Source organism: Oncorhynchus mykiss, chromosome 5 (genome assembly GCF_013265735.2).
Source record: "Oncorhynchus mykiss isolate Arlee chromosome 5, USDA_OmykA_1.1, whole genome shotgun sequence".
Taxonomy (NCBI): Eukaryota; Metazoa; Chordata; class Actinopteri; order Salmoniformes; family Salmonidae; genus Oncorhynchus; species Oncorhynchus mykiss.
Window position 1 is genome coordinate 16,247,434 of NC_048569.1, and position 18,121 is coordinate 16,265,554.

The window sequence follows — 18,121 nt, forward strand, 5'->3', positions numbered from 1 at the left end:
ACCACAGTAACTACTGCAGAGGGTTTGACTCTCCTCTCCTTTAAGAGACCACAGTAACTACTGCAGAGTTTATGACTCTCTTCCCTTTAAGAGACCACAGTAACTATTGCAGAGGGTGTGACTGTCCTCTCCTTTAAGAGACCACAGAAACTACTGCAGAGGGTGTGACTGTCCTCTCCTTTAAGAGACCACAGTAACTACTGCAGAGGGTGTGACTGTCCTCTCCTTTAAGAGACCACAGTAACTACTGCAGAGGGTGTGACTGTCCTCTCCTTTAAGAGACTACAGTAACTACTGCAGAGGGTTTGACTCTCCTCTCCTTTAAGAGACCACAGTAACTACTGCAGAGGGTGTGACTGTCCTCTCCTTTAAGAGACCACAGTAACTACTGCAGAGGGTTTGACTCTCCTCTCCTTTAAGAGACCACAGTAACTACTGCAGAGGATTTGACTCTCCTCTCCTTTAAGAGACCACAGTAACTACTGCAGAGGGTTTGACTCTCCTCTCCTTTAAGAGACCACAGTAACTACTGCAGAGGGTTTGACTCTCCTCTCCTTTAGGAGACCACAGTAACTACTGCAGAGGGTGTGACTCTCCTCTCCTTTAAGAGACCACAGTAACTACTGCAGAGGGTGTGACTCTCCTCTCCTTTAAGAGACCACAGTAACTACTGCAGAGGTTGTGACTGTCCTCTCCTTTAAGAGACCACAGTAACTACTGCAGAGGGTGTGACTCTCCTCTCCTTTAAGAGACCACAGTAACTACTGCAGAGGGTTTGACTCTCCTCTCCTTTAAGAGACCACAGTAACTACTGAAGAGGGTGTGACTGTCCTCTCCTTTAAGAGACCACAGTAACTACTGCAGAGGGTTTGACTCTCCTCTCCTTTAAGAGACCACAGTAACTACTGCAGAGGGTTTGACTCTCCTCTCCTTTAAGAGACCACAGTAACTACTGCAGAGAGTGTGACTCTACTCTCCTTTAAGAGACCACAGTAACTACTGCAGAGGGTGTGACTCTCCTCTCCTTTAAGAGACCACAGTAACTACTGCAGAGGTTGTGACTGTCCTCTCCTTTAAGAGACCACAGTAACTACTGCAGAGGGTTTGACTCTCCTCTCCTTTAAGAGACCACAGTAACTACTGCAGAGGGTGTGACTGTCCTCTCCTTTAAGAGACCACAGTAACTACTGCAGAGGGTTTGACTCTCCTCTCCTTTAAGAGACCACAGTAACTACTGCAGAGGGTGTGACTCTCCTCTCCTTTAAGAGACCACAGTAACTACTGCAGAGGTTGTGACTCTCCTCTCCTTTAAGAGAACACAGTAACTACTGCAGAGGGTTTGACTCTCCTCTCCTTTAAGAGACCACAGTAACTACTGCAGAGGGTTTGACTCTCCTCTCCTTTAAGAGACCACAGTAACTACTGCAGAGGGTGTGACTGTCCTCTCCTTTAAGAGACCACAGTAACTACTGCAGAGGGTTTGACTCTCCTCTCCTTTAAGAGACCACAGTAACTACTGCAGAGGGTTTGACTCTCCTCTCCTTTAAGAGACCACAGTAACTACTGCAGAGGGTGTGACTGTCCTCTCCTTTAAGAGACCACAGTAACTACTGCAGAGGGTTTGACTCTCCTCTCCTTTAAGAGACCACAGTAACTACTGCAGAGGGTTTGACTCTCCTCTCCTTTAAGAGACCACAGTAACTACTGCAGAGGGTGTGACTCTCCTCTCCTTTAAGAGACCACAGTAATTACTGCAGAGGGTGTGACTGTCCTCTCCTTTAAGAGACCACAGTAACTACTGCAGAGGATGTGACTCTCCTCTCCTTTAAGAGACCACAGTAACTACTGCAGAGGGTGTGACTCTCCTCTCCTTTAAGAGACCACAGTAACTACTGCAGAGGGTGTGACTCTCCTCTCCTTTAAGAGACCACAGTAACTACTGCAGAGGTTGTGACTGTCCTCTCCTTTAAGAGACCACAGTAACTACTGCAGAGGGTGTGACTGTCCTCTCCTTTAAGAGACCACAGTAACTACTGCAGAGGGTGTGACTGTCCTCTCCTTTAAGAGACCACAGTAACTACTGCAGAGGGTGTGACTCTCCTCTCCTTTAAATACCACAGTAACTACTGCAGAGAGTGTGACTCTCCTCTCCTTTAAGAGACCACAGTAACTACTGCAGAGGTTGTGACTGTCCTCTCCTTTAAGAGACCACAGTAACTACTGCAGAGAGTGTGACTCTCCTCTCCTTTAAATACCACAGTAACTACTGCAGAGGGTTTGACTCTCCTCTCCTTTAAGATACCACAGTAACTACTGCAGAGGTTGTGACTGTCCTCTCCTTTAAGAGACCACAGTAACTACTGCAGAGAGTGTGACTCTCCTCTCCTTTAAGAGACCACAGTAACTACTGCAGAGGGTTTGACTCTCCTCTCCTTTAAGAGACCACAGTAACTACTGCAGAGGTTGTGACTGTCCTCTCCTTTAAGAGACCACAGTAACTACTGCAGAGAGTGTGACTCTCCTCTCCTTTAAGAGACCACAGTAACTACTGCAGAGGGTGTGACTGTCCTCTCCTTTAAGAGACCACAGTAACTACTGCAGAGGGTGTGACTGTCCTCTCCTTTAAGAGACCACAGTAACTACTGCAGAGGGTGTGACTCTCCTCTCCTTTAAGAGACCACAGTAACATGTAAAATGTGGGTGGTTCAGTGAAATAAGTCACCTTGCGTGAGACCTAAAGACTTACATTAGCTCAGCAGGCTAACACAAAGCCTGCGTTCGAATCCAGTCACAGTGCAATATTTGGGAGGTTATTCTACACATGTTACTGTAGCTTCTCCTGCCAGGCACAAGAGTAAATGTGAGAAAATAACATCTGCCTACATGGGACAATACGAAATGACCAAATCAATGGCAATATAATTATGTTTATGTTTGAGAGTGTTGACGGCTTGCTGTACATACAGACCAACACAATGCATACTGCCTCAGCACTATCTAGCTATTGACCCCACAAATCAATACCCACAAAACAACCGGCCTGCCACTCAACCAAATAACCTTTCAACACATCGATCCCACTCAATCTCTTATTCCCAAACAAGCAACATAGACTCCGCCACCAAACAACCAGTCTTTTCTCCCAGGAACAGGACAAAGTTTGGTTTATAAAGAAAGAAGAGATCAATAAGAAACCTAGGTCTGGACAATCCTCTACACTTGATCAGAATGAATCTCCTAATAGAGATGGGCTTGTTCAAAGGACCTGTGGGACAGACAGAAAGACGAACGGACGGACAGACGGCCACCACGCACTGTGGCATCAAACCTCAGTCCCCATTGATGCAACTCTGGTTAGCTTGCTCAGAATCTAATTGGCTGCCCTGAGATTGGTCCCTCCAGGGGGGCTTGCAAGGTGGCCCATGGATATGGGCCGGGATACCCTGCTTGGTGAGAGTACAACCTCAGATTGACGATGTAATGACATGGAGTTTCTGTGGAGATATCAACAGACTGAACAGCACACAGCTCAATGTGAGAGAAGAGTGGAAGGTGGTGAAACTCCAGTCACCATGTGTCATACTGAGAGAGAGAGGAAGAGATAGAGGGAGGGAGAGACAGAGAGCAAGAGTGAAAGGGACTTGGAGAGGTGGGGGAGAGAGAGAGAGAGAGAGAGAGAGAGAGAGAGAGAGCGAGAGAGAGAGACTGTGATCTAGTCAATTTCAGCGCTCCAGCAGTGAGTATCCAACTGACAACCAGTAAATCCACAATTCCATTACACAACCAACTCACATTAGCTAGCATTAGCATAATTAGCTCAGTGGCTAACGAGGCTAATGAGGGTGGATGTCAGAACAGGAGCAGCAGGCCAGACACACACAGCCAGTCGCTACTACTAACAATAGATAGATAGAATGCCAGAGAGAGAGAGAGAAAGACATCGAAACAGAGATGAGAGATGAGCACAGGGGAATACAGGAAATAACCAGAGAGGAGTGATTCCTGACATGTTACAGAGGGAGGAGGGAAGGGAGAGAGAAAGAGAGAGGGGGTGATAAGGTAAGAGAATATGCTAGAGGGCTATGACTCACTGGAGAATTTAGTACATATGCTACAAATCACCATGTGTGTCTGTCTCTGTGTGTGTGGTACAGTAGTAACATTTCTCCCTCTCCCCTCCCCTTTCTACCTCTACCACTCCCCTTTCTACCACTCCCATTTATACCTCTACCACTCCCCTTTCTACCTCTACCACTCCCCTTTCTACCTCTACCACTCCCCTTTCTACCTCTACCACTCCCCTTTCTACCTCTCTCCCTCTACCACTCCCCTTTATACCTCTACCACTCCCCTTTCTACCTCTACCACTCCCCTTTCTACCTCTCTCCCTCTACCACTCCCCTTTATACCTCTACCACTCCCCTTTATACCTCTACCACTCCCCTTTATACCTCTACCACTCCCCTTTCTACCTCTCTCCCTCTACCACTCCTCTTTCTACCTCTCTCCCTCTACCACTCCCCTTTCTACCTCTCTCCCTCTACCACTCCCCTTTCTACCTCTACCACTCCCCTTTATACCTCTCTCCCTCTACCACTCCCCTTTCTACCTCTACCACTCCCCTTTATACCTCTACCACTCCTCTTTCTACCTCTCTCCCTCTACCACTCCCCTTTCTACCTCTCTCCCTCTACCACTCCCCTTTCTACCTCTACCACTCCCCTTTATACCTCTCTCCCTCTACCACTCCCCTTTCTACCTCTACCACTCCCCTTTCTACCTCTCTCCCTCTACCACTCCCCTTTCTACCTCTCTCCCTCTACCACTCCCCTTTCTACCTCTACCACTCCCCTTTATACCTCTCTCCCTCTACCACTCCCCTTTATACCTCTCTCCCTCTACCACTCCCCTTTCTACCTCTCTCCCTCTACCACTCCCCTTTCTACCTCTCTCCCTCTACCACTCCCCTTTCTACCTCTCTCCCTCTACCACTCCCCTTTCTACCTCTCTCTCTCTACCACTCCCCTTTCTACCTCTCTCTCTCTACCACTCCCCTTTCTACCTCTCTCTCTCTACCACTCCCCTTTCTACCTCTCTCTCTCTACCACTCCCCTTTCTACCTCTCTCTCTCTACCACTCCCCTTTCTACCTCTCTCTCTCTACCACTCCCCTTTCTACCTCTCTCCCTCTACCACTCCCCTTTCTACCTCTCTCCCTCTACCACTCCCCTTTCTACCTCTCTCCCTCTACCACTCCCCTTTATACCTCTCTCCCTCTACCACTCCCCTTTCTACCTCTCTCCCTCTACCACTCCCCTTTATACCTCTCTCTCTCTACCACTCCCCTTTCTACCTCTCTCCCTCTACCACTCCCCTTTCTACCTCTCTCCCTCTACCACTCCCCTTTCTACCTCTCTCCCTCTACCACTCCCCTTTCTACCTCTCTCCCTCTACCACTCCCCTTTCTACCTCTCTCCCTCTACCACTCCCCTTTCTACCTCTCTCCCTCAACCACTCCCCTTTCTACCTCTCTCCCTCTACCACTCCCCTTTCTACCTCTCTCCCTCTACCACTCCCCTTTCTACCTCTCTTCCTCTACCACTCCCCTTTCTACCTCTACCACTCCCCTTTCTACCTCTCTCCCTCTACCACTCCCCTTTCTACCTCTCTCCCTCTACCACTCCCCTTTCTACCTCTCTCCCTCTACCACTCCCCTTTCTACCTCTCTCCCTCTACCACTCCCCTTTCTACCTCTCTCCCTCTACCACTCCCCTTTCTACCTCTCTCCCTCTACCACTCCCCTTTCTACCTCTCTCCCTCTACCACTCCCCTTTATACCTCTCTCCCTCTACCACTCCCCTTTCTACCTCTCTCCCTCTACCACTCCCCTTTCTACCTCTCTTCCTCTACCACTCCCCTTTCTACCTCTCTCCCTCTACCACTCCCCTTTCTACCTCTACCTCTCCCCTTTCTACCTCTCTCCCTCTACCACTCCCCTTTCTACCTCTACCTCTCCCCTTTCTACCTCTCTTCCTCTACCACTCCCCTTTATACCTCTCTCCCTCTACCACTCCCCTTTCTACCTCTCTCCCTCTACCACTCCCCTTTCTACCTCTACCTCTCCCCTTTCTACCTCTCTCCCTCTACCACTCCCCTTTCTACCTCTCTCCCTCTACCACTCCCCTTTCTACCTCTCTCCCTCTACCACTCCCCTTTCTACCTCTCTCCCTCTACCACTCCCCTTTCTACCTCTCTCCCTCTACCACTCCCCTTTCTACCTCTCTCCCTCTACCACTCCCCTTTCTACCTCTCTCCCTCTACCACTCCCCTTTCTACCTCTCTCCCTCTACCACTCCCCTTTATACCTCTCTCCCTCTACCACTCCCCTTTATACCTCTCTCCCTCAACCACTCCCCTTTCTACCTCTCTCCCTCAACCACTCCCCTTTCTACCTCTCTCCCTCAACCACTCCCCTTTCTACCTCTCTCCCTCTACCACTCCCCTTTATACCTCTCTCCCTCTACCACTCCCCTTTATACCTCTCTCCCTCAACCACTCCCCTTTCTACCTCTCTCCCTCTACCACTCCCCTTTCTACCTCTCTCCCTCTACCACTCCCCTTTATACCTCTCTCCCTCTACCACTCCCCTTTCTACCTCTCTCTCTCTACCACTCCCCTTTCTACCTCTCTCCCTCTACCACTCCCCTTTATACCTCTCTCCCTCTACCACTCCCCTTTCTACCTCTCTCCCTCTACCACTCCCCTTTCTACCTCTCTCTCTCTACCACTCCCCTTTCTACCTCTCTCCCTCTACCACTCCCCTTTATACCTCTCTCCCTCTACCACTCCCCTTTCTACCTCTCTCCCTCTACCACTCCCCTTTCTACCTCTCTCCCTCTACCACTCCCCTTTCTACCTCTACCTCTCCCCTTTCTACCTCTCTCCCTCTACCACTCCCCTTTCTACCTCTCTCCCTCTACCACTCCCCTTTCTACCTCTCTCCCTCTACCACTCCCCTTTCTACCTCTCTCCCTCTACCACTCCCCTTTCTACCTCTCTCCCTCTACCACTCCCCTTTCTACCTCTCTCCCTCTACCACTCCCCTTTCTACCTCTCTCCCTCTACCACTCCCCTTTATACCTCTCTCCCTCTACCACTCCCCTTTATACCTCTCTCCCTCTACCACTCCCCTTTATACCTCTCTCCCTCAACCACTCCCCTTTCTACCTCTCTCCCTCAACCACTCCCCTTTCTACCTCTCTCCCTCTACCACTCCCCTTTCTACCTCTCTCCCTCTACCACTCCCCTTTATACCTCTCTCCCTCTACCACTCCCCTTTTTACCTCTCTCCCTCTACCACTCCCCTTTATACCTCTCTCCCTCTACCACTCCCCTTTCTACCTCTCTCCCTCTACCACTCCCCTTTCTACCTCTCTCCCTCTACCACTCCCCTTTCTACCTCTCTCCCTCTACCACTCCCCTTTATACCTCTCTCCCTCAACCACTCCCCTTTCTACCTCTCTCCCTCAACCACTCCCCTTTCTACCTCTCTCCCTCTACCACTCCCCTTTATACCTCTCTCCCTCTCTCTCTCTCACTCCCTCTCCATCCTGTATTGTCCTGCTCTGTGGCTTGTACATAACCCAGTATGTTACCATAACAGACTCAATTTCTATTAGACTGGTCCCAGATCTGTATACTGGCACAAAAAAAAAACAGAGAGAGCGAGTGAGAGAGAGAGAAGGAGGAGGGTATGAGACCACTGGTAATAAAGTTGAAGGAATAGCTCCACTATCCTCCCTCAGACATAGCCCTCTCTCACCAGCTGGCTTCAATGTCAACTTGGGCTGTTACTGTGTGACACAGCTGCTTGGGAAAAAACAAGGAAGGTTTGAACTTAACATTTGGAAGTTTCCTCATGTTTTTTTGGTGTGTTTTCCCTGCCTTTTGACAAACAGGGGTTGATTTTACCCATATGTTGGGGGATAGAGTTACAGGATTTGTGGGGAAGAGGAACTGGGATTGGTGTGTATGTGTGTGTATCTGTCTGTGGATTGGTCATAGGAAACGACAGGATGTGAGTCTGACTGCAGGGATTTAGACACAGTCTCTGAGTGCTTTGTTTCTGCCTGACCCACTCATACAGAGAGAGGGGGGGGAGACAAAGACCTTAAAACACACACATGTATGTCCACACACACACAGAGCACTCCTAAACGCTGCAGAGCCAATCACAACGTTTTATTCCCCTCGCTGTTAATGGGCTTTAGTATACACACCCTGGAGGAGTGTCACGGCCCTGTGGGTCTGAATGGTACTGAGGGACGTAGAGACAGAGAGAGAGAGAGAGAGAGAGACCTAGATATTCTGCACAGGTTCTGCCAGACCTGGGCCCTGACAGTAAATCTCAGTAAGACAAAAAACTGTAGGTGTTCCAAAAAAGGTCCAGTTGCCAGGACCACAAATACAAATCTAGACACCGTTGCCCTAGAGCACACAAACAACTATACCTACCTCAGCCTAAACATCAGCGCCACAGGTAACTTCCACAAAGCTGTGAACGAGCTGAGAGACAAGGCAAGAAGGGCCTTCTACATCATCAAAAGGAACATCAAATTTGACATTCCATTTAGGATATGGCAAAAACCCATTACTCTTTATGCTTGTGAGGTCTGGGGTACGGTAACCAACCAAGAATTCAAACACCAAATTGAGACTCTGCATAAAGAATTCTGCAAACAATATCCCCTGTGTACAACGTCAAGAGAAGACAGGCTATGTGCACACTGAACACAAAATCTATTTTCTCTTTTGTACGTGAACTATTTGTACATCGTTACAACACTGTATATAGCCATAATATGACATTTCAAATATCTCTATTCCTTTTAAACTTTTATGAATGTTATGTTGACTGTTCATTTTACTTTAGTTTATTATCTATTTCATTTGCTTAGGCAATGTAAACATACTATGTTTGAATTGAATTGAGAGACTGAGTTTTAATGTGTCCCCCATCCCTAAAAATATAGTGTGTACTACGAAACCTCAACACAACATTACTTAGTATAATACATACTAGAGAGATGTACTACCAAACATCAACACAACTACATTACCTGATATAATACATACTAGAGACATGTACTACCAAACACTCCCTAAAACACTTCAGCGAGCAGGCCTTTCTAATCGACCTGGCCCGGGTATCCTGGAAGGATATTGACCTCATCCCGTCACTTAAAGTGCTTTCCTCACCATAAATAAGCACGCCTCATTCAAAAAATAAAATAAAAAGTAACATAAATAAGCATGCCTCATTCAAAAAATCTAGAACCAGGAACAGATACAGCCCTTGGTTCACTCCAGACTTGACTGCCCTTCACCAGCACAAAAACATCCTGTGGCATTCTGCATTAGCATCGAATAGCCCCCGTGATATACAACTTTTCAGGGAAGTTAGGAACCAATATACACAGTCAGTTAGGAAGCTAAGGCTAGCTTTTTCAAACAGAAATGTGTATCCTGTAGCACTAATTCCAATAAGTTTTGGGACACTGTAAAGTCCATGGAGAGCTCCTCCCAGCTGCCCACTGCACTGAGGCTAGGAAACACTGTCACCACCAATAAATGTACGATAATCGAGAATTTCAATAAGCATTTTTTTACGGTTGGCCATGCTTTCCACCTGGCTACCCCAACCCCGGCCAACAGCTCTGCACCCCCCCCCAGCAACTTGCCCAAGCCCCCCCTGCTTCTCCTTCACCCAAATACAGATAGCTGATGTTCTGAAAGTGCTGCAAAATCTGGATCTCTACAAATTAGCTGGGCTCGACATTTTGGACCCTCTTTTTCTAAAAATTATCCGCCAAAATTGCAACCCCTATCACTAGCCTGTTCAACCTCTCTCGCTTCAAGAGGGCCACCATTGTTCCTGTTCCCAAGAAAGCTAAGGTAACTGAGCTAAATGACTACCGCCCCGTAGCACTCACATCCGTCATCATGAAGTGCTTTGAGAGACTAGTCAAGGACCATATCACCTCCACCCTACCTGACACCCTAGACCCACTCCAATTTGCTTACCGCCCAAATAGGTCCACAGACGATGCAATCTCAACCACACTGCACACTGCCCTAACCCATCTGGACAAGAGGAATACCTATGTGAGAATGCTGTTCATCGACTACAGCTCGGCATTCAACACCATAGTACCCTCCAAGCTCGTCATCAAGCTCGAGACCCTGGGTCTCGACCCCGCCCTGTGCAACTGGGTACTGGACTTCCTGACGGGCCGCCCCCAGGTGGTGAGGGTAGGCAACAACATCTCCTCCCCGCTGATCCTCAACACTGGGGCCCCACAAGGGTGCGTTCTGAGCCCTCTCCTGTACTCCCTGTTCACCCACGACTGCGTGGCCACGCACGCCTCCAACTCAATCATCAAGTTTGCGGACGACACAACAGTGGTAGGCTTGATTACCAACAACGATGAGACGGCCTACAGGGAGGAGGTGAGGGCCCTCGGAGTGTGGTGTCAGGAAAACAACCTCACACTCAACGTCAACAAAACTAAGGAGATGATTGTGGACTTCAGGAAACAGCAGAGGGAACACCCCCCTATCCACATCGATGGAACAGTAGTGGAGAGGGTAGCAAGTTTTAAGTTCCTCGGCATACACATCACAGACAAACTGAATTGGTCCACTCACACAGACAGCATCGTGAAGAAGGCGCAGCAGCGCCTCTTCAACCTCAGGAGGCTGAAGAAATTCGGCTTGTCACCAAAAGCACTCACAAACTTCTACAGATGCACAATCGAGAGCATCCTGGCGGGCTGTATCACCGCCTGGTATGGCAACTGCACCGCCCTCAACCGTAAGGCTCTCCAGAGGGTAGTGAGGTCTGCACAACGCATCACCGGGGGCAAACTACCTGCCCTCCAGGACACCTACACCACCCGATGTCACAGGAAGGCCATAAAGATCATCAAGGACATCAACCACCCGAGCCACTGCCTGTTCACCCCGCTATCATCCAGAAGGCGAGGTCAGTACAGGTGCATCAAAGCTGGGACCGAGAGACTGAAAAACAGCTTCTATCTCAAGGCCATCAGACTGTTAAACAGCCACCACTAACACTGAGTGGCTGCTGCCAACACACTGACACTGACTCAACTCCAGCCACTTTAATAATGGGAATTGATGGGAAATGATGTAAATATATCACTAGCCACTTTAAACAATGCTAACTTATATAAATGTTACTTACCCTACATTATTCATCTCATATGCATACGTATATACTGTACTCTATATCATCGACGGTATCCTTATGTAATACATGTATCACTAGCCACTTTATACTATACTATGCCACTTTGTTTACATACTCATCTCATTTGTACATACTGTACCCGATACCATCTACTGTACCTTGCCTATGCTGCTCTGTACCATCACTCATTCATATATCCTTATGTACATATTCTTTATCCCCTTACACTGTGTACAAGACAGTAGTTTTGGAATTGTTAGTTAGATTACTTGTTATTACTGCATTGTCGGAACTAGAAGCACAAGCATTTCGCTACACTCGCATTAACATCTGCTAACCATGTGTATGTGACAAATAAAATTTGATTTGATTTGATTTTCATATAGTCTGAGATTCCTAAAGATTGGAAAGCTGCCACAGTCATCCCCCTCTTCAAAGGGGGAGTCACTCTAGACCCAAACTGTTATATACCTTTATCTATCCTACCCTTCTAAAATCTTCAAAAGCCAAGTTAACAAACAGGTTAACTTCTCCACTATGCAATCTGGTTTCCGAGCTGGTCATGGGCGCACCTCAGCCACGCTCAAGGTCCTAAACGATATCATAACCACCATCGATAAAGACAGTACTGTGCAGCCGTTTTCATCAACCTGGCCAAGGCTTTCGACTCTCCGCATTGTTATCGGCAGTCTCAATAGCCTTGGTTTCTCAAATGACTGCCTCGCCTGGTTCACCAACTACTTCTCAGATAGAGTTCAAATTGGAGGGCCTGTTGTCCGGACCTCTGGCAGTCTCTATGGGGGTGCCCCAGGGTTCAATTCTCGGGCCGACTCTTTTCTCTGTATATATCAATGATGTCGCTCTTGATGCTGGTGATTCTCTGATCCACCTCTACACAGACGACACCATTGTGTATTCATCTGGCCCTTCCTTGGACACTGTGTTAACAGACCTCCAAACGAGCTTCAATGTCATACAACACTCCTTCCGTGGCCTCCAACTACTCTTAAATGCTAGTAAAACTAAATGCATGCTCTTCAACCGATTGCTGCCCGCACCCGACCCACCCACCTAGCATCACTACTCTGGACGGTTCTGACTTAGAATATACCTAGGTGTCTGGTTAGACTGTAAACTCTCCTTCCAGACTCACATTAAGCATCTCCAATCCAAAATTAAATCTAGAATCGGCTTCCTATTTCGCAACAAAGCCTCCTTCACTCATGCTGCCAAACATACCTTTGTAAAACTGAGTATCCTACCAATCCTTGACTTATGTGATGTAATTGACAAAATAGCCTCCAACACTCTACTCAGAAAATTGGATGGGGTCTATCACAGTGCCATCCATTTTGTCACCAAAGCCCCATATACTACCCACCACTGCGACCTGTATGCTCTTGTTGGCTGGCCCTCACTACGTATTCGTCGCCAAACCCACCCACTGGAGAGGAGGCCTGTTCTGTTGTGTTCTGTTGTGTGGGGATGAGAGGAGGCTAGGCCTGTTCTGTTGTGTGGGGATGAGAGGAGGCCTGTTCTGTTGTGTTCTGTTGTGTGGGGATGAGAGGAGGCTAGGCCTGTTCTGTTGTGTGGGGATGAGAGGAGGCTAGGCCTGTTCTGTTGTGTGGGGATGAGAGGAGGCTAGGCCTGTTCTGTTGTGTGGGGATGAGAGGAGGCTAGGCCTGTTCTGTTGTGTGGGGATGAGAGGAGGCCTGTTCTGTTGTGTTCTGTTGTGTGGGGATTAGAGGAGGTCTGTTATGTTGTGTGGGGATGAGAGGAGGCTAGGCCTGTTCTGTTGTGTGGGGATGAGAGGAGGCTAGGCCTGTTATGTTGTGTGGGGATGAGAGGAGGCCTGTTCTGTTGTGTTCTGTTGTGTGGGGATGAGAGGAGGCCTGTTCTGTTGTGTTCTGTTGTGTGGGGATTAGAGGAGGCCTGTTCTGTTGTGTTATGTTGTGTGGGGATGAGAGGAGGCCTGTTCTGTTGTGTTCTGTTGTGTGGGGATTAGAGGAGGTCTGTTCTGTTGTGTGGGGATGAGAGGAGGCCTGTTCTGTTGTGTTCTGTTGTGTTATGCTGTGTGGGGATGAGAGGAGGCCTGTTCTGTTGTGTGGGGATGAGGGGAGGCCTGTTCTGTTGTGTGGGGATGAGAGGAGGCCTGTTCTATTGTGTTCTGTTGTGCGGGGATTAGAGTAGTCCTGTTCTGTTGTGTGGGGATGGGAGGAGTCCTGTTCTGTTGTGTGGGGATGAGAGGAGGCCTGTTATGTTGTGTGGGGATGAGAGGAGACCTGTTCTGTTGTGTTCTGCTGTGTGGGGATGAGAGGAGGCCTGTTCTGTTGTGTTCTGTTGTGTGGGGATGAGAGGAGGCCTGTTCTGTTGTGTTATGTTGTGTGGGGATGAGAGGAGGCCTGTTCTGTTGTGTTCTGTTGTGTGGGGATTAGAGGAGGTCTGTTCTGTTGTGTGGGGATGAGGGGAGGCCTGTTCTGTTGTGTTATGTTGTGTGGGGATGAGAGGAGGCCTGTTCTGTTGTGTTCTGTTGTGTTATGCTGTGTGGGGATGAGATGAGGCCTGTTCTGTTGTGTGGGGATGAGGGGAGGCCTGTTCTGTTGTGTGGGGATGAGAGGAGGCCTGTTCTATTGTGTTCTGCTGTGCGGGGATTAGAGTAGTCCTGTTCTGTTGTGTGGGGATGAGAGGAGGCCTGTTCTATTGTGTTCTGTTGTGCGGGGATTAGAGTAGTCCTGTTCTGTTGTGTGGGGATGGGAGGAGTCCTGTTCTGTTGTGTGGGGATGAGAGGAGGCCTGTTATGTTGTGTGGGGATGAGAGGAGACCTGTTCTGTTGTGTTCTGCTGTGTGGGGATGAGAGGAGGCCTGTTCTGTTGTGTTCTGTTGTGTGGGGATGAGAGGAGGCCTGTTCTGTTGTGTTATGTTGTGTGGGGATGAGAGGAGGCCTGTTCTGTTTTGTTCTGTTGTGTGGGGATGAGAGGAAGCCTGTTCTGTTGTGTGGGGATGAGAGGAGGCCTGTTCTGTTGTGTTCTGTTGTGTGGGGGTGAGAGGAGGCCTGTTCTGTTGTGTGGGGATAAGAGGAAGCCTGTTCTGTTGTGTGGGGATGAGAGGAAGCCTGTTCTGTTGTGTTCTGCTGTGTGGGGATGAGAGGAGGCCTGTTATGTTGTGTGGGGGTGAGAGGAGGCCTGTTCTGTTGTGTGGGGGTGAGAGGAGGCCTGTTCTGTTGTGTGGGGATGAGAGGAAGCCTGTTCTGTTGTGTGGGGATGAGAGGAAGCCTGTTCTGTTGTGTGGGGATGAGAGGAGACCTGTTCTGTTGTGTGGGGATGAGAGGAGACTAGCAGCTCCTGACTCCTTTTCTTCTAGATGAAAGAGAGGGACTGTACTGTCTGTGACTGCCAAATAGGAGCTCCAATACATTGTGTATAATCATGACCAGGCAATGGTGTGTGTGTGTGTGTGTGTGTGTGTGTGTGTGTGTGTGTGTGTGTGTGTGTGTGTGTGTGTGTGTGTGCTGCATTGAATAGGCCCTCTGGCATATGGCTACTCTCAAATGTGGCTGGTCTTCAAGAAAGGTTTGTACAGTAAGATGTATAAACTAAGCTATGTTTAGATAGTTTACCTTTCATCCAGGGCTGTCAAATTCCTTGTTTCGAACCGCACAATCTCATTTGACGACACTTCCGAGCTGTCTTTCCGCCCTGGCTTCCCATTGGATGTTCTTCTGATGAGTGTGTCTGTCTCCGTCTCCCCCCCGTTTTGAGAGCCCAGTGGTTTGGTCCCATTCTCCAGGTTGAGGAGGTTGAGGTAGGACTCGGCACCATCCACCTGGGAAGCGGTGAGGGGGGGGGTTTGGAGTGGCCCTGCAGGGGTGGAGGTGATGGGCTGGTCCATGCTGCTCAAGCTGTAATGGTTTTTCAGGTTGAGTGACAGAGACCTGGTCGTCCATGACGACTCCTGATCATCTACAGGGAAGGAAGAGAAATGTCTTTAACTGCCAAAGTTGAACACAAATAGTCAAAAAATGAATATTTGAATTAAATTAAGCAAACAAGTCTAACTTTAGCCCACTCTCTCAATGTCCCTAGTTGTTAGTCAGTTTCTCTCACACCTCCTTCCCTGTCTCTTTCTCACAGACAAAAATTACTCAAAATCAAAACACACACACACACACACACACACACACACACACAGTTGTCAGTCAATTTCTTCTGTCTTTCTTTCAAATCATCATCTCATTATCAGTTTTTCTCTCTCTTTCCTTCCTCCATTTCTCTCACTTATTTATCCCTATCTCAATCTCTCTCTAACACACACACACACACAAATACACACATGCCTATGTGAGTACACTCTCCAGAGACAGAGGTTTTGGCTGTGCAGCCGGCAGCATCTGAGTGGACTGTGTCTTAGATTGGTTGGATTAGCATTTACTAGTTCTGGGTGTACCATGATTTAAGATAGCATGAAACACCATGTGTCAACCCCACATAAACAAATATACAGACACTACCACACAAATGGTGCCGTACTGGTAGCAATGGCTGATAGGTCCCATTCATTTAGATATTTTTTTGGCATCAGCTATTTGTGTTTTGATTGCTCTTTTGAATTTGTTTTAATTGGTCATCATGACCAAGATGAAAGACTGTTGTTGTCTTGTTTGGCTAAGATAACTACACTCTAAAAATGAGAGCTTCAACAAGGCTTCTTCTAAGATCCTCAAAGTTCTTTGAAGAACCTTAGGGTTCTTGGCACTGAAAATGGCCCCCAAAAGGTTCTTCCAAGAACCCCATAGGAGGTGTGGTTCATAGAGGAACCTCATTAGTTCTTTCAAGGACCTAACTGGCTGATGGAAACATTTGGATTTGAAAAGACAGCAGGTTCAGGCACTAACAGTAACTGAAACATGTAAAGAGTGAGGAGTCTGATGAGGAGGTTTAAGTTGATTCAAATTATTAAGCATCTGATAGGTTTACAAAACTTTCAAATGTACTTGTTTGTTTGATCCTTAAGTTCATGTTTATAGCAAATACTTCAGTACAATTTTGAGTTCAAGACTTCTTCAGTTGTATTCAGGCTGGGAAATTAAATCTAGCCACAGCCAAAAATGAACCAGCATCTATTTGAGCTGTATTTTATCAGGGTATTTCTACTCAAAGTAAAGGATTTGTAGACCTGCTTCCCTTGTTTCCTCTTTGTATCAGGAGACCAGTTCTATATCCACTGCACTTCTCATAACTATCTTAGCATTGTTGTTGCCCTGTTTTGACTTCTATCTACTCTTATCCAGTGTATCTAATATGTTTTGTTTATTTCATTGTGGGCCCACTGTTTGGCATTTTTGGTGCTGTACAGATAATACCTTATCAATGAACTATACTGAGATGAATGTATATGTGACACAAAAAGGACATTTATTATTATTGGAAGGTAAAATATGCTGGCTGGTGTGAGACAAAAAGTTAATTTCGGACACCACACACACACACACACACACACACTTACCCACACACCCCTCAAGCCAACTCTTTATTGCATTAACAGCATTTACAATTACACCTCCATACTGTACTCCTCCTTCATGTGTGTGTGTGTTTGTATGCGTGTGTGTGTGTGTGTTCATATGCGTGTGTGTGTGTGTGTTTGTATGTGTGTGTTTGTGTGTATGTATGTGTTTGTATGCGTGTGTGTGTGTGTGTGTGTGTGTGTATGTGTGTCTGTGTTTGTATGTATGTATGTGTTTGTATGCATATGTGTATGTGTTTGTATGCGTGTGTGTGTATGTGTATGTGTTTGTATGTGTGTGTGTGTGTGTGTGTTCATATGCGTGTGTGTGTGTTTTATATGTGTGTGTGTGTGTGTGTATGTATGTGTTTGTATGCGTGTGTGTGTATGTGAGTCTGTGTTTGTATGTATGTATGTGTTTGTATGCGTGTGTGTGTGTATGTGTTTAAATGCGTGTGTATGTATGTGTTTGTATGCCTGTGTGTGTGTTCATATGCGTGTGTGTTTGTATATGCGTGTGTGTGTGTATGTATGTGTTTGTATGCGTGTGCGTGTGTCTGAATGTGTTTGTATGCGTGTGTGTATGTGTTTGTATGCGTGTGTGTATGTGTTTATATGCGTGTGTGTATGTGTTTATATGCGTGTATGTGATTGTATGCGTGTGTATGTATGTGTTTGTATGTGTGTGTATGTATGTGTTTGTATGCGTGTGTATGTGTTTGTATGCGATTGTGTGTGTATATGTGTTTGTATGCGTGTGTGTGTGTGTATGTGTGTCTGTGTTTGTATGCGTGTGCCTGAATGTGTTTGTATGCGTGTGTGTATGTGTTTGTATGCGTGTGTGTATGTGTTTATATGCGTGTGTGTATGTGTTTGTATGCATGTGTATGTATGTGTTTGTATGTGTGTGTGTATGTATGTATGTGTTTGTATGCGTGTGTATGTGTTTGTATGCGATTGTGTGTGTATATGTGTTTGTATGCGTGTGTGTGTGTGTGTATATGTGTTTGTATGCGCGTGTGCGTATGTGTTTGTATGTGCGTGTGTGTGTGTATGCGTGTGTGTAGGTGTGTGTGCGTATGTGGGTCTATGATTGCTTAGCTTGCTTAACAATGTGCATTTCCTAAATGTTGGTATGTAAGTGTGATCTGTCCTTGATGATGAACTGTTGTACATGCAGGGCCAGTGTCCTGGATACATACAGTGGGGCAAAAAAGTATTTAGTCAGCCACCAATTGTGCAAGTTTGGTCACCTACAAACAAGCAAGATTTCTGGCTCTCACAGACCTGCAGTGCCAGACGTGTCCCCCTGCTTAAGCCAGTGTATGTCCAGGCTCGTCTGAAGTTT

General features: G+C 47.3%; 1 protein-coding gene across 2 annotated transcripts in view; it reads right to left on the minus strand.

Moving 5' to 3' along the window:
- The window catches only part of si:dkey-34e4.1 (carboxyl-terminal PDZ ligand of neuronal nitric oxide synthase protein), a 191,940-nt gene that overhangs the window by 29,120 nt on the left and 144,699 nt on the right, over positions 1 to 18,121 (minus strand). For both annotated transcript variants that reach the window (XM_036976925.1, XM_036976926.1), the window contains exon 10: positions 14,888 to 15,230. In XM_036976925.1, the coding sequence (XP_036832820.1) occupies positions 14,888 to 15,230 (343 nt within the window). The remainder of the gene's footprint in view (positions 1 to 14,887; positions 15,231 to 18,121) is intronic.